The sequence below is a fragment of the Pelodiscus sinensis genome, chromosome 9 (genome assembly GCF_052426305.1).
Source record: "Pelodiscus sinensis isolate ZL-2025 chromosome 9, ASM5242630v1, whole genome shotgun sequence".
Lineage (NCBI taxonomy): Eukaryota > Metazoa > Chordata > Testudines > Trionychidae > Pelodiscus > Pelodiscus sinensis.
In genome coordinates, this window is record NC_143060.1 from 19,143,304 (window position 1) to 19,159,496 (window position 16,193).

Consider the following 16,193-nt stretch of genomic DNA (forward strand, 5'->3'; position numbering starts at 1 on the left):
CACAGGGATGTTGTGAAGCTGGTCACATATAAGGTTCCATTTCAGAATAGTTCGCAAAAGGTAAATTAATCTGTCATGGTGAGCATGCGTCAGACACAAACAGTATTATATATGGTTATGCGCATATTAGTGGAAGATATATAGATGGTGTTAAGCCACCTGTCTTTGTGTGCACATTACCTCTGGGTGTGATTCCCTTTGCAGGTAGACAAAGTGGGTTGTGCCCACAAAAGCTCATGATACCAGTTACATTTTTTTTTTTTTAGTCTCTAAGGTGCTGCAAGACTATTCATTATTATTTTTTTTTCAGTTCCAGACTAACACAGCTACCCTTCAAACTTTTGCACTACAAATAGTCATGTAGTCTTTGGCATTGATGATGGCTCAGGCTAGTCAAACCCCAGGCGACTGAGCAGGATTATATTCAGATGACTAGCCCAAGTCACCAGTCATGCTCCAAGGTCTGCACTGCTATTTTAACACATTAGCTCAGGGGTGGGCAATAATTTTTGACTGGGGGCCACTTCAGAAATTTTTGAAGTGGCCCCGGGCCACTTTGCAAGGGGCTGGGCCTCAGGCAGAAGGGGCGGGGCCAGGACACTTCTGTGCTTCGCCACTCACAGACCCTGATTGGTCTAGGGGTGGGCGAGCGTGCAAAGTCTTTGCCGCCTCCCTCCGAGAGAACCGCTAGCTATTCTGAACAGCTGGCAGTTCCCTCTAGGTACCTGTGCCCCTGGCAGTGGGAGGAGACTTCACGTGCTGCCTCCAGGTTAATCGGGCTGAGGAGGGGTAGCACGTGAAGTCTCTTGCTCCCTGCCCCCACCCTGCAAGGGAATGTCATGCTTAGAGTCAACTGCCAGCTGAGCAGCAGCGGGTGGTTGATTTTAAGCGTGGAGCCCTTCCCTCCGACCCCAAGCCTTGATTGGCTTGGGGGCAGGGGGAGCACGAAGTCTCCTCCCACCCTACCTTCGTCCTGCAAGGAGTACGTGGTGCTTCCTTGCAGGGCAGGAGGAGACTTTGTGCGCTGCCCCCTGCCCCCAGGGCAGTCAGGGCTTGGGTAGGGGGGGAGCATACAAAGTCTCCTTCCGCCCTGCCAGGAGCACACAGCACTTCTAAGAGCTGCGCACTCCCTGCAGGCTAGGGGCAGGGAGGAAGGAGACTTTGTGCACTTCTCCCCGCCCACAGGTCCTTATTGGCTTGAGGGCTGGCGGAGTGGCAGGGCTTCTGCGGGCTGGATCAACTCACTTGGCAGACCGGATCTGCCCACGGAGGCCCTTTTGCCCACCCCTGCACTAGCTGCAACTGAGCTAGCACAAGTCTGTCTACCCATGCTGGGAATCACACCTCCCAGCAGAAGTGCAGACACATCCTACAACAAAGTATAACAACAACTATTGAGTAAAACATTTCTTTAGTTCTATGAACCATTATTAATTTAGTTCTCAGTGCAGATTTAAAACAAGACTAAATAAAAACACTTTAAAAAAAAAAAGCATTGTATCCTATTTTCATATTGTACTGGTGCATCTGGCAAGTGAATCGCCGAGAACAAGCTTCTCCTGCCAAGAATGCTCATCTTCAGAATTCTGCTCTTTCTGTAGGTGAGAATCTCTCCACTGACATCAGTGGAAGATCTGGACACATAGCAAAATAAAGAAAAAGAGATCTGAGAAGAGACTTGTGCCCCAAAGCAACATAGTTATGTACCTTTTTATGCAGTTCATATACTGCACAGAAATTTCATGGGGAAAAACAAAAAAAATAAGTGCAGCCAACTCAATTCCTAGTGAACTATATGCTGTGAACTACTCCCGAGGGATAAATCCTGATTCCTCTGTGTGGAGGGGCATCTTGCAGTGGAACCAGTGAGATTCTGTTTTTCAGGATAGCAGGGATAGGATAGATATTAGTAGTTCAGGACTGGGCAGCGATCTAAAATTTGGCTTCAAGTGTGTGAACAGTCTCTTGCACTAAAGAGGCTTTTCTATATGTAGGTGTAAGAAACTGTACATTTACAATAATTGCCATGATAATTTAAAATTGGAATGCCAATACATAAGACTCACATACAAATGAAGTATTCTACAGTAATGGATACTGGAAGCATAAACACTTTTCTGATATTTCTCACATTCACATTTCACACTTTTTTGATAAGTATATGTTTTCTAATTTATTTTATATTTTCACATTCTCCATTATGAATTGGAATAAAATACACTATTTGTAGGCTAAAAATCAAGCCAGGCAGGAATTCTTTAAGTGTTTATAATGCACATGGTTTTGCAATATGGTATTGCTGATAAATGAAAGAGAGCATAGCACCACCTCATGCTCTGTTTAAGCATAACAAGCCAGTATATGAAATCTCAAGGGCTCTCAAACTATTTCATAGTGTTGACTGCATCTTAATGGAGGGAAAAATTGTCTCGAGAACCGCTTACCTCTGCATTTTGGAGTTACAGCACATCCTTAAGTTAACCACCTAAATTGCTTAACATGGAAAAAGTAATGGGAAGAAAGTAGTACAGGTTGAACCTCTCTAGTCTGGCACCCTCAGGATCTGACAGGTGCAGAACCAGAGAATTTTCTGTGTGGCTGTGTCCAGATTCAAGGGTTTTTTTCGAAAAAAGTAGCCTTTTTTCGAAAAAACTTAACCTGCGTCTAGACTACAGCCGCGTTCTTTCGAAATTAAATCGAAAGAACGCAGCTTTTCTTTTGACTGCGGAAAACCTCATTTCACAAGGAAGAACGCCTTTTTTCGAAAGTGCTCTTTCAAAAAAAGGCGTTCTTAAATGCAAACAGGGCTTTTTCGAAAAAGAGCGTCCCGACTGCCTGGGTGCTTTCTTTCGAAAAAGCGGCTTGCTTTTTCGAAAGTACTGCTTGCAGTCTAGACGCTCTTTTTTGAAAGAGGCTTTTGTATCTTTCGAAAAAGCCTCTTTCGAAAGAGGCTTGCAGTCTAGACGTAGCCTGTCACAGGAGGTCTGTATTGTTGTGAGTGGGTATCTTTATTTTTATTTCACTGAGGCAAATTAATGGAACAATGTTTGTAATGCTGCTTAATAATATATGACTGTACTGATATACCCTATATAAAGCTATGCCTAGCCAAGGCTTATCAGCCCTCTTCATAACAAAGTATTAATGTTGTTACACAATTGTATTGTATTGGCATAAGGAAACAAGTAGGTAAACCATAAAAGCCATGTTTATGCTTAGCAGCATTTCCAGCCTTTCCATTGCTTGCTGGGCTCTTAGAACACATTTAGAGGTAATTTAGAGCTAAATAACAGCACAGAACACTGAGATCCAGGACTGGTGGCTATAAACAAACTTTATGGGACCATGGGAAACTTGGCCACACCCAAGGTAAGTGGATATCTGGCTAACTAAAATCATGCCAGACCATGAATGTTACTGGACCAGAGAGTGCCAGACTAGAGAGGTTCCACCTGTAGCTGTCTTTAATTTGATATAACATTTGGAATCAAGGAGAACCATCAGATATATGGTGAAGGAAGCTCCCTGCAGAACAGCAACATTCAACGTATCACTGTGGTAACCTCTTCCATAGTAAGAAAGGGGAGGTAGGAAATTATTTATAGAGAGGAATTTTTGCATGTGATGATTTACTGTATCTTTTTGAAAAGCTACAGCACATTTGGGATGCTGTTCAAACAGTTTTCTGTATACCTTTAAATCTCTTAAAACCCAATCCCATTTCATTAGTTTACCCCTTGAAATTCATCTTGCCTGAAATGTTGATTGTTTTTCAAACATTATGTAAGTTATTAAGTTTAGAGACTAAAGTGAGTTAACCAAAGGCTTTTGTTTAATGTCCTCAGCTGTGTCAAATTTTAAGGGCAATCTCATTTTGCATCAAGGATTTTAGGGTAAATGAAATTTGTGTGTGTATGGTACCAACAGTTCACCTGGGAAGAAATATTCTCCTCAGACATGCTATAGGGTGCTAACTTGCATATTCTTTTAGAACTGAATTATGCTACTCCAGCCTTAGTATACTATTAAAATGTTAACCCTAACTTCATCTTTTATTCAACCTCAATCTTTTCACCATTGATCTCCAGTTGTTTTATTTAATTTATTTATTTATTTATATATATATATATATATATATATATATATATATATATATATATCATCCTTGCAGGTTAGGTGAGTTTTTCCCTTCACATTTTAGGGGACAGAGTTTGTTTGGTAAAGATTAGAGAGAAACATTAAACCTGTATTCAGGTATCTCATTGAGATCAGGTCTTTCTCTTTCTACAGGCAAAAACCAAATAACTAAGAGTATGTCTACACTGCATGCATATTTCAAAATAAGCTACTCTGGAAAAGTTATTCTGAAATAACATGTCTACACTGCAGGGAAGCCTCAAAATTAGTCTGAGGCAGTTTTCCCTAATGTAGACGTGCTATCTCGATTTAGAGCCCCAGGATGCATTAGGGAGGAATAACTTAGAATTGCCCTGGTGAGGGGCTATTTCAAAATAATAGCAGTGGAGCGACTACACACACCTTATTTTGAAATAGCTATTTCGGAATAGGCCTTCTTCCTGTAGAAAGAGATTTACAGATTTCAGAATAAGCCTTCCATTATTTCAAAATAACAGAATGGCTGTGTAGATGCTCACATTATTTCAAATTAATGCTAGTTATCTCGAATTAACAGCGCAGTGTAGATGCACCCCAAATGCCTCTTGTCATTCCTGTAAAAATGATGGGTGGAATTTTGCAATAAAGATAGTAGGTAAAAGAAAGAGACTTGGATACATACTTCCCATTAGGGATTGCATGTCAAGATACCTATGCTCAGACACAATGTCAATAGACTAAAATGTCAGAGGATAATGATCTTCCATTGCTAGGAAAATATTCACAAAATCAATCATTCCTTTCTTCCTTCAAGGTTGGAAACATCCAGTGACAATGCTCCTATAATGACTTTGTTTCTGTTTTTCCAAGTGATAGCTTGTGGGAAGTTTTGGAACATGCCATTTTTTAAAATATAATTGTTGTGTCTTGGCAATAACAACATGACGTCCCTAGAAACCTTGTATGCAAATAATGCAGTCTTCCCTTTTTATGTTTCCAATAGCTTCAGGAATAGCCAAGAAGAAATTGTTTTATGTAAAAAGAGGGAGAAGAATTCATATTCGCTTTAGCCAAATTCTGGCAAACTATGTATCATAGTGTAGGACTGTGTTTCTCAAAATTTGCCATGGGAAAGCTGCTAGTGGGCCTGGGCCGCTTTTGTTTACCTTGTGTTTTCCATTGGCTCTGGTTCACTGTTTCCAGCCAAGGGGAGCCACAAGAAGCTGGAAATGGTGAACTAGAGCCAATGGGATCCGCAAGGCTATGGACCCTTTAATTAAACAAAGCGGCGCGGGCCCATCTGCAGCCCGCTTTGAGAAACACTGGTTTAGGGCACCTGCACTTGTAGTTTCCCCTTACTGACTTAGGAAATGCACCCATTTTCAGGCCCAGTCCCTTCTAACCTTTCCCTAAGTAACCCTACCCTGGACTGAAGGACTTGTCCATTTGCTGGATCAGGAAGAAGGCCATGAACCACTTTAAAACCAGACTATCCAAAACTCTTTGTTTTGTCGGTTGGTCTCTGAATAATCTAGTTTGATCTAGCATATGCATCTCTCTCCAGAGGGATGGTTTCTCTGGAGATGTTACAACCTGAACGAATTTGCCTAATCGTCCCCTGTTGTCCTATTTATCCTTTCCATGGATGCACATATAGTTCCACAATACCACATAAACAATTGCATTTTTAATACAATGGACGCCCAGAGATTTATACAGTTTAATTTAATTCGGCCAAGTTCATTCAGGATATTGCAGAAAATTGTTCAGTTTGCCACATCCTGAATGAAGTGTGTATATTAGGCCAATTTGTGTTAGATTTATGTGGATGATAAAAACTACGTGTTCTTTGGTTCAGATCCCCTAAAGTTATTTAGGTGCCTAACAACCATTGAAATGAATAGGACTTAGGTGCCTTAATATCTTTTGAGGACCTTTGCTCAGGACCCAGTTCAACAAAGCACTAAAGCACATGTTTTAGTCCCAGTGAGTTCAATGAGACTTTTGCAAAAGCTCAAGTACTTTTCGGAATTGAGATGGATTTAAGTTCATGCTGAACTGGGTTTTCAAAGAGTGTCTTCGGTGAATAATTCATGATTAATTTATTTGACAAATGTTACCTGCTTGTGACTTGTCTGAACAAAGAATTCTTGGTTGTTCAGCCAGTTCATTAGGTTCCCAGATTGGATGATCTGATAAAACTAATAACAGCACCTTTTAAAATTGCATATTCAAGTATTAAATTCTCAATTTGGAGTTCACATAACTGGTTAGTTATGCAGCTCAAAAATCACTTTCTGTAAGTATTTCAGCATCTGATAATAAAATTTGTGAAGTGGGTTTGCCAGAATATCTGCAGAAAGTGAATACAAAAGAGGAGTACATGCTGCCTAAGGGAATTCATTTAAAAATTCAAAGGAGTATTGCAGGAGATTTTATGCAGTATTCACCCAGCAGGAGCTCAGACCAAAACAATTTTTAAGAGAGAAGCATTAAAGACCAAGATGAACTTCTAATATACACATTTATTTTGTTTTGTTTCCAGGATTGGCAGTGTGCACAGTCCAAAGGATGCTTCTTCTTAGAGGAAGATGGTGAAATCATTACACATAAATATAGATTGTACTTACCTCAAAGGTCAACAGTATATATCACCATTAAACCTTTAAACCTTAGCCAGTTAGAAGGTAAGCATATTTATATTTTGTTTGTTTGGAGAATCTGCAGGGAGGTCTGAGAAACTGACAGATCCTGCAGAATACCCTATGGAAGTGCATGTGCTTTTTTTGATTGGCTCTTTTTTCAGAAAAAAAAACGTTCTCGTCCCCACATACCTTTTTGCGCAAGAACGCTTATGCAAAAAAGGAATTATTCCGCGTAGAAAGAGGAATACCTACACTGCAAAAACCCCCTCTGTTCTTTTGATTTACTGTAAATTTATTTGCGCAAAAAAGCACTTGAGGTGTGGACACTCCATGGGTTTTTGCACAAAAATGGCCGTGTAGCCTAATGCAATAGTGGACACCCATAGTTGATGGTCACGATTTAGCCTTGGATTTACCAGCAATGTTATTCCCCTTTTACCTAGCAGTATGGTGTCTGATCATGTACAGGTGAAATCCTCCACTATCCCTCTGCCAAGTTAGGATCTCTGCCCCAGGTTTATAGAGAATTTCCTGTTTAATCAATAAAGATACGATCTGAAGTTACTGGGTAAGTAACTGTTGACTTCAGTATGTGTTATATCAGGCCCTAAAGTTATAGCTTTTTAACCTATCCCTGTTGCCTGAGTCTTTCTCATACACTGGATAAAGAAGGGTTTGTTGTGTGTCTTTATACATATGAATCAACCATATATATCTATGTGTAATGTGGGTGATCAATTTGAAGCATCTTAAAATAGCCTATTTTCCAGAAAGCGCTGAATACCATCCATCCTCTGAAAATCAGGCTCCTTTTGAGTTGTCCCACCATTTGTAAATAAGCATATTTTCATAGATTATTCGTTACACATTTAGAATATTAAAAACACATTACATGAACACCATCAACTTCAAGTCTCATCGATTTCAAAATATGAGTTTATGGTAGATTCAGTTACTGTCTCTGCCCCCTGTCAATCTTTTGTGCTTTTATAATCACATCTTTCTATTTTTTTCTTTGCCATGGTTGTATGAAAAACTTCAGGATGAACCAACTTTCACAAAACTGACCAACACACACACACAAACCGCCAGGAAAAATAGAGAAAAATATTTTTCTCCCATCTCTTTCAGTAATAATTATCTTAGATGTTATTTGTACCAATAGCTGGCTAAAAATTTTCTGATGGGTGTAATTTTTGAGTTGTCCCTTTAAAACACATGCTCTTTGTTTATTGTCTGCCTTTCTTTTTGCAAAGTCAGTGTACATCACTAGGGCTCTACCAAATTCATGGCCAGGAAAATGTGTGAAATCCAAGAAATCTGTTCTCCCCCTTTGAAATTTGGTATTTTGTGTGCTTTTACCTTCACCAGGGAGATAGTTTTTCTCAAATTGGGAGCCCTTACCCCCAAAAGGAGTTGCAGGGAATTCACATTGCTATTTTAGGGGCGATCATGGTATTGCCACCCTTACTTCTGTGCTGCCTTCAAAGCTGGGTGGCCAGAGAGTGGCTGCAGTTAGCCAGGCACCCCGATCTGAAGACAGTGCCCCGCCAGCCACAGTGCAGAAGTTAGGGTGGCAATACCATACCATGCCATCCTTTTTTCTGCATTGCTGCCTTCAGAGCCGGGTAACTCTGCAGGCAGTAGCACAAAAGGAAAGTTGTCAATACCGTTCCATGCCTCCTTACTCCTGTGATGCTGCTGGTGGCAACTCTGCCTTCAGAGCTGGGCTTCTGGTCAGCAGCCACTATTCTTCAGCTGCCCACCTCTGAAGGCAGTACCACTTCCAGTAGCAGTGTAGAAGTAAGAGTAGCAGTACTGCAACTCCTCCCAACCCCCGCACCATAGCTTTGTGAGCCCCACACAACTTCTTTATGAGTCAAGACCCCTACAATCACTATACCTGAAATGATGAAATTTGCAATTTTTAAAATCCCAGGACTGTGAAATTGACCAAAATGAACTGTGAATTTGGAGGCGACCTAAACATCACTGAAGTTAGTTATACTTCTTCTGTTCATAGTCATCCATGCTCTTAGGTTCTTCGTATTGCAATGTTGATGCCCCAAACTCTTGAGCAGTATGTTTATTTGCTTAGAATTTGCTTTCATTGGAATTAAAAAAAAATCTACACACCTCAGATTTGATAAGAGCTTGTTATTACAAAATTTAACTAGTAGCAACAAATTTAATAATCTCTCTTGATATATAAAAAAAGTTTTTCTGTGGAACGACACAGCAACGTCAGCCCTCCCATGGGCTCCCTGCCCCAGACACTGTTCAGGGACAGTACAACTTGCTCCAGGGCCAGTTGCTTGCACCACTGGTGTTCTTGGCACTCACCGGCTGCTGGACCAGCAGGCTCAAGAGAAGCGCCAGGCACAGGGCAAGGCGTCCCGCGTCCCCAGCTGCCCGCCATTCCATCCTCTGCTGCGCCCAAGAGGCCACGTCCTCAGCCTAGTGCCAAGCCGCTCTGCTGAGACTCAAGCTCAGCCCTCAGACTGCCTCCCTCTCAATTTCCTGCCCAGTCACATGCAGGGCTGCAGCAGCGAGTGGTACTTCTGCAAGGTAGGGCTGCGGCAGCACAGGCCTGAGCTGCCTGGGCCCCTTTGGCCTGGTGCTGCAGCCCCTTGCTCTTCCTCCTCCCCTGCATGCTGCAGCTCCTTGCTTTTCCTCATTCCCCGTATGTGCTAGCACTGGCTTCTGCTACGGCAGGGGTGGGCAATAATTTTTGGCTAGAGGCCATTTTAAAAAGTGTCTCAGGGCCGTCCGGAAGGGGCGGGGTCTGAACTGGAAGGGTGGGGCCCGTACATTTCTAGGCTACCCCACCCACAGACCATGATTGGTCTGGGGGTGGGGGAGCCCCTTTGCCTCCCGCCTTCCCACCAGGCATCCACACCATGCCCTGACGCGTGCTCCTCACAGGGCGGAGGTAAGACAGGAGGAGGCTTCGAGCACTCGTCTGCCCCCAGGCTCTAATTGGCCTGGGGACGGGGGGGGAAGGGGGGTGCCCGAAGCCTCCTCCCACCCTGCGAGGAGCATGTGGCACTTCAAAGTGCTGTGCACTACTCACAGGGTGGAAGGAGGCTTCGCGCTCTCCCCCCACCCTCAGACCAATCAGGCCAATCAGCAAGTCTCACTGTCAAGCATAACACCTTGATATGACTTGCTTGTGTCAGGTAAACAAGCCTAACGACTCCACTGATGTGATCTTGTCAGTAAGTCATATGTTTTCGTGTTATTTAGCTAGACTAGCTAGTGAGATCTTATGTATGAATTTAACAGTGGAGGAAATAAAATTAAGATATATTCCACCCTATTAAATAAACAGAAGCTAGGTTTCCAATCAAGATACATTTTAATAACTTTTACAGAATCTCAAAAAAGGGATTCATAATTTTTTATATACATTTAATTGCAAATGTCTAGGAATAGCTTGTTCAATAACAAGAAAAGTAATAAACAATGTTTGTAGTGGAAAGGCACGAGTGTAACTTCTGCAGCTACCAAAATACCTGACATTTGAGACCTTTTAATAGTAATCGCCATGGCTATGTCTATTCTGCAGCCTTCTTCCGCAAAAGCTTCTGCAAATGAAGTGAGGAGTAGAATATCACCGCGCTTCATTTGCATAACTAATTACAGAAGAGTCTCGATTATCCGACCTAAATGGGACCGGAGGATGGTCGGATAAAGGAAATGTCGGATAATACGGAAAATTCTTTTAATACAGTAATTTATACCTTGCAAGGTCCAGTTCTAAACCTTCTGAATCTGCTGCCTTGACCAGCCCTTGTATTTCTCCCCAAACGGGAGTAAGATTCAGGGCTCAGCCTTGCAGCAGGAGCACAGCACTCGCCCTGCACCACTCCATGTCCCCTGGTGATGACGTGACGCAGGGCAAGGTGCTCACTCCTTTTCCCAAAAACAGGAAAAACAGGGGGAAAAAAGCTGACTGCGAATTCTTCAGCCACAAGAGGGAGCTGCAGACTTGCCAACCAGAGCTCCCACCCAGCCCTGGAAAAGGGAAAGGGAAAACAAGGCCATTGTCCAGCGTCCCTTGCCATGATGTGACGGGCAGCATGTCGGATAAATGAAGGTCGGATAATTGAGACTTTACTGTAGCAGATGTTTTTGCTCAAGAGGCTTTTGCGCATAAAGGAGCTGTGTATATGGCTCCTTTTTGCACAAAACACCCCTCTTGCTCAAGAGCCATTCTTTCTCTTATTTTCAGGAAGAACAGCTCTTTTGCAAGGAGGGGGGGTTTGCACAAAAAGGAGCTATGTAGAAAACTGTTTACATGGCTCCTTTTTGCTCAAAAGCCCCTTGCACAAAAAGGGCTTCTAATTAATTATGCAAATGAAGCGCAGCAATATTCTGTTCCGCGCTTCATTTGCATAAGCTTTTGCAGAAGAAGGCTTCAGTACAGACGTAGCCTATGTGTCACAGATTAAAGACAGATTGTCTGCTCTGATATATCATGGGGATATCAATTGCATACTATAAACTCATTCTGTGTGTGGTTCTTCCATTGAAGTCAATAGGAGCTCTGCATGTGAAATGAACGGAATATAGAAAGATCCATAGTGTGGATCAGAAAAGAGAACTGTGCCCTGAATTTATGCAGTTATCATCAAATATTTGTTTTTTGGAGTAGGAGAGGGAGATTGGGGGAGGGAGGGTGCTGCTGATTGATTGAGGGTTTTTTTGTTTTGTAGGAAAAACTTCTCTGTGGTTATCAACGGACACAGCTTTATATGTTCTCAAGGAAAATGAAAGCCAAGAAAACCTACAGCTCATGGGCTTTACTGAAGTACGAAATAAGGAGGTTAGATATTTTCCTTAATTTTCTCATGTTGATTTTTAAAAATATCTTTATGTATGTGTCAACACAGAATAGGTTAAGGATGCACAAGTTTGGGATGGTGACCTGCTGGGATGTGAGCGGGACAGAAATAAGGAGCAACTGCCCCAGGTCAGCAGAAGTTAATGTTATGGTAGCAACATTAACATCATTCCACACCTTTCAAACTACAACCTAATGGGATGCAAGCAATTGCAGTGCAGAAGGGTTGCGGTTGCTCTTGAAAGAGCTGAGTACCCAATGGGTAGCGAGAAATGTTGAGTTTTTGGTTCTCTGTACAGATGTGCCTTCCAAGAGCCAAGGGATTTACCTGGGGAAAGTTCAGCCATCTTCTCTCTCTGCTTCCAAGGAGTCAAAACATCACAACATTGGCCTCACAGACTTTCCTCTCACTCCTCTTTCCCTTTGCCATGGGAATGAGTCCAGACATAGTTACGTACTGTATGTGCTTTTCTTCTATGGTAAAACCCACAGAGGGAGAAATGACAGTGTGAAATCATCTCCCCAGCTATCAAGTCATAGAGAAACGAGCTTGAGGCCAGATTGTTCTGAGAGCTCTATAGGCATATTCCAGCAATGCTCCCTGGTTTGTGGAATTTACAGTCTAAATAAACCAGAGCGAACCATTACATCCACTTTACAGATAGGGAGTTAAAACAGAGAGATTAAGTGACTGGGTCACACAGAAAGACTTTGGCAGAACTAGGAATTGAACTTAAAGGTCTTCTGAATGTAAATTGTGTCATGAGCCTATCTCTTGCATCTCTTGTTACTTGTGAGCATTGACAAGGAGCCATGCAAAATGTTTGTGGCAAATTTGATGCAGGCTGATGAATCAGGGCCAGATTGTGAGCCAGCCTGTAGTTAATTTATACTCTCAGAGGAAAGAGTGAGAAAGTCGGTGGGGTTTTGTCAATCTGCCTCCTTTGTCAGGAAAAGTGTCGTGTTTTGTTTTTATTTTCAAGTTTAAAATGTTAAAAGGATAAAAAAATCTGTGAAGCAACAGAAATATTGTTGATCTATTCCAATCAGGAAAGTCCCATGGCTGCCTGTGTCCTGCCCAGCTATGTAACTGTTACCACAGCTGGCAGACCCACTAGTTCTCAGGTTCACATGCTGGTATGAAAAACATATTGTAGGGATATGCCATCTCTAACAAAAGAAAATGCGGGGACTCTAACAAGTCAGTATCTTCTATTAATTGATCATTATTGTGGGAATATTAATAATGAAGGCAGGCTTTGGATAAACAATGGCTCATAGATTTCTCCATTTTCCTTTGAGAATAGATGTTTAAGTGGAAAGGTGAACTGGGATCTGGTATTTACTGGCTAATTCCATTCACAACTGGCTGTAGGCTCAAGAAGATAAAAAACCAAATTACTGGAGAAGCCAAACTTGTTTACAGAGATGAAGACGGAGAGCTGGCCCTTACCAAAGAGTTCAAGTGAGTCATGTTAGCCAGGAGGCATGCTAGCTTTTGTAAAAGGACATACTCTCAGTATCCTTTATGCTGCTGAATTCATTTTTGTCTGAATGCTATTGCTTTGGAAAAATGTTTGTCAACTTACAGGATCATTCGATGCAAGAGCATGAGGAAGGAAGCAAAAGTATTTAAAAACTGTCTTGTCTTCTGTGTCTCTAGAGCAGCTTTATCAGACATATTTGAAATAATTGATTTAGATGGAAATGGCCTTGTAAGCCTGGAGGAATATAATTTCTTTGAACTGAGGACTAGTGGTGAGAAATGTGACGAGGAAGCCTGGGCTGTATGCAAGGGTAAGATGTTACTCTGCTTAAATAAACTGACCAGAAATTATGAATTTTTGGTTACAAGTTACCTACATTCATCTACAATATTATTCTTAATATAGATTTGTGAGATAGATACTGATTACCTTCCCCATTTTCTTCTAGCCATACCTCCATCTTCTTTCCATGTTTTCCTTTCCTCCACTCTCCTATCACTTATTCTTCCTCTGTCCCATTTGCTTGCAGTAATCATGTTTAATAGCCCATCTACAGAAGGAATGCTTCTCATGGCTATATGTGTATTACAAGTTTTGTATGTGAGAGATGCGTTCTGAGTACAGACCGGAGTGCCAAGAAGTATAGAGTTCTAATTGTGGGTCTTATATTGAATCCACCTGCTGCAATTAATTACTCTCTGCCTCAGTTGACTCATCTATAAAATAGAGATGAAAATGCTTTTCTACCTCACAGGATAATGCAAGGAGCAGTTAGTCAATGCATGTAGAGAGCTTTGAATTTGAAAAACATGGCACTTACTGTATATTATTTTCTCTAGAAAATATCAATTGGAGCAATGTTTCTCCAGATGTAGGCATTTTTCTTTGGAAGTCAGTCTCTTAAAGTTTCATAAACACTTCATAAAGATGTCCATATTGACCTTCTCACAGCTGTAAACGTGCTTCCCAAGACCTCTGTGAGTGGGCTTGAAAGTCTACGGGGTTTTTAGGACTCTTTCAGCCATATATTGCCCTTGATTTGTAAGCACAGTTCTAATTAATGGAGTCACGCATTTTTCGAAGGAAGTATTTGGCCTTTAATGTCAATTGGTAGGGGAAAACCCCCATATTTTTTGTGGGATTATTGACAAACATTTAAAATCAGTCCTGATGACATACAGCTCTGCCTCACAAGGAACAAATTCCTTAATAATTTTGCAGTGCACAGCCACTACAGTGATGGGACTGTATAAGTGACTAGATAGAAAGGCAGATAAGAGCTAGTTGACAGTGATGATTTGGCTACAATCTCCTGTCACACTTCAATTAATTCTGGCCACAAAATTTGAAATTTTGCAGATCTTATTATATATTTATCTCTAAAATCCCCACGGTGTATCTGGTACTTTTTCTAAAAAATAGAAAAGTCATCCAAATATTGTTCTCCTGTAAATCAGTTTTTTTCCTCCTGTTTCATCTCCCTAGATTCTGCACCACTTTTTATACCTTTATTTATATTTGTGTGTGGGTCTGAGAGAGAGGGGAAGTGAACATGGTGGATGGATTACCAGACATTAATCAGTTGAAGGACTCAGATGAATATTATAAATCTTGAGGGCTAAGTTCAAGCCGTTTGTAATAGCATCTCAACCCTGAGATAGATTTATTAAATTGATAATCCCTTTTTAATAATATATAGTCAAGATTTAGCATTGTTATGATGAAAAAACCATTTTTAAAATTCTCTGACATAGGAACATTTCAATTATATGTTTGCTGACACTAGAGAAGTTGATCTGCTACATTCTGTCATGAGTTCCCCCAAAGCACTATAGCCCCACGGGACTTTCGTTTCCTATTCCCAGAGTTCTATTTTCCTAAAATCTTACTCAATTGCAGATATTACCATGGGGTAGAGAAATAATTCAAGCCACACTCTACATTATGAGACCTCACCTTCTTTTGGCCAATAAGCCTGCGGCCCCTGTCATCCCCTAAAATCTTGGAAGATGCCCTGTAAACAGCTTTCACTCAAGAGAATCCTTTACTATTTCCTCATTTTATAATGAAATTTGGAGAACCAGAGGCTGCAAGACTGATGGACAAAACGTCAAAGGGAGCTTTGCCTATGAAAGGCCAGGGTGAAGACTGCAGAATTGTGTGCCTTAGGAAGCAGTAATTTAAGAACTACTTGATTCCCCTTTATACAGAGAATTTTGACACAAAGAAGAATGAGCTCACAAGACAGGGATTTATGGATCTGCATCTCATGGAGGCCAATGACCGTGAAGGGGACACTAGTGACCTCTGGCTCACTTTACTGTCACTGGGCTACAATAAAGCACTGGAAATGACAGAGGTATGATAGTTGTGTATCAAAAATAACAGTTTCTCATATCACTCGCTGCACATTTAACTGCAATGCTGCTTCTGTCCTTCATAAATGGATTTCAGTGCACCAGCAACGCTGCTTGAAAGGTTTTCACTCTGCATTTCAGGTCAGGCAGTCTGTTCCCTAGGCTAGCACTGATGAGTGGGACTCTAGAGGAGGTAGAGATCAGAGCTGCTGCAGTAAAATCTCTTAGTGCTCAAAGAAAGAACTCAACTCAGCTGCTGGATACCAGTATTTTACAGGGCCTGTTGAGAGAAAAGGACTAGGGACATATCTGCTGAAGGCCTTGGTTTGAACTGCTAGGGAGGAGCAGTTCTCGGTGAAGTGGTGGGTGAGAAGAAAGAGGCAAAAAATGGTGGCCTATCAGTACATCCAGAGTTCCAGGGCTCACGCTGGCCAAGATCTGGATATGTCTTCCAACATGGCCTAGTCAACAGGGAAAGAATCCCTCTCTTTGTCCAAACCAAAAAAACCATCTCTGTGGCATGGTGGTAAACATCGCTTGAAAGCAATAAGAGGCTGCCATTTGCATTCATTTCAAAATTAACCGGGAAGGTACAGAATGAGGCATCAAGGATGAAAGCCAAGGCTCCTGGAGGGTGTTTGCACTGACCAGAACAAGAAAAACCTACCCATGGGTGAAAATAATAAATAAATAATAAGCCATTCAGGGCCAGGTAATATATTTTTACATGGACTCAGAGTTC

The 16,193-nt window shown here is 41.6% G+C and overlaps 1 protein-coding gene across 4 annotated transcripts in view; it reads left to right on the forward strand.

Moving 5' to 3' along the window:
- Positions 1–16,193, forward strand: part of EFCAB7 (EF-hand calcium binding domain 7) — a 44,310-nt gene that overhangs the window by 17,310 nt on the left and 10,807 nt on the right. For all 4 annotated transcript variants that reach the window (XR_012905899.2, XM_075936151.2, XM_075936148.2 and 1 more), the window contains 5 exons: positions 6,662–6,803; positions 11,480–11,589; positions 12,915–13,072; positions 13,271–13,404; positions 15,305–15,453. Coding sequence is in view for 3 of the 4 variants with exons in the window: in XM_075936151.2 (XP_075792266.2) it covers positions 6,662–6,803; positions 11,480–11,589; positions 12,915–13,072; positions 13,271–13,404; positions 15,305–15,453 (693 nt within the window). In the remaining variant the exon portion in view is untranslated. The remainder of the gene's footprint in view (positions 1–6,661; positions 6,804–11,479; positions 11,590–12,914; positions 13,073–13,270; positions 13,405–15,304; positions 15,454–16,193) is intronic.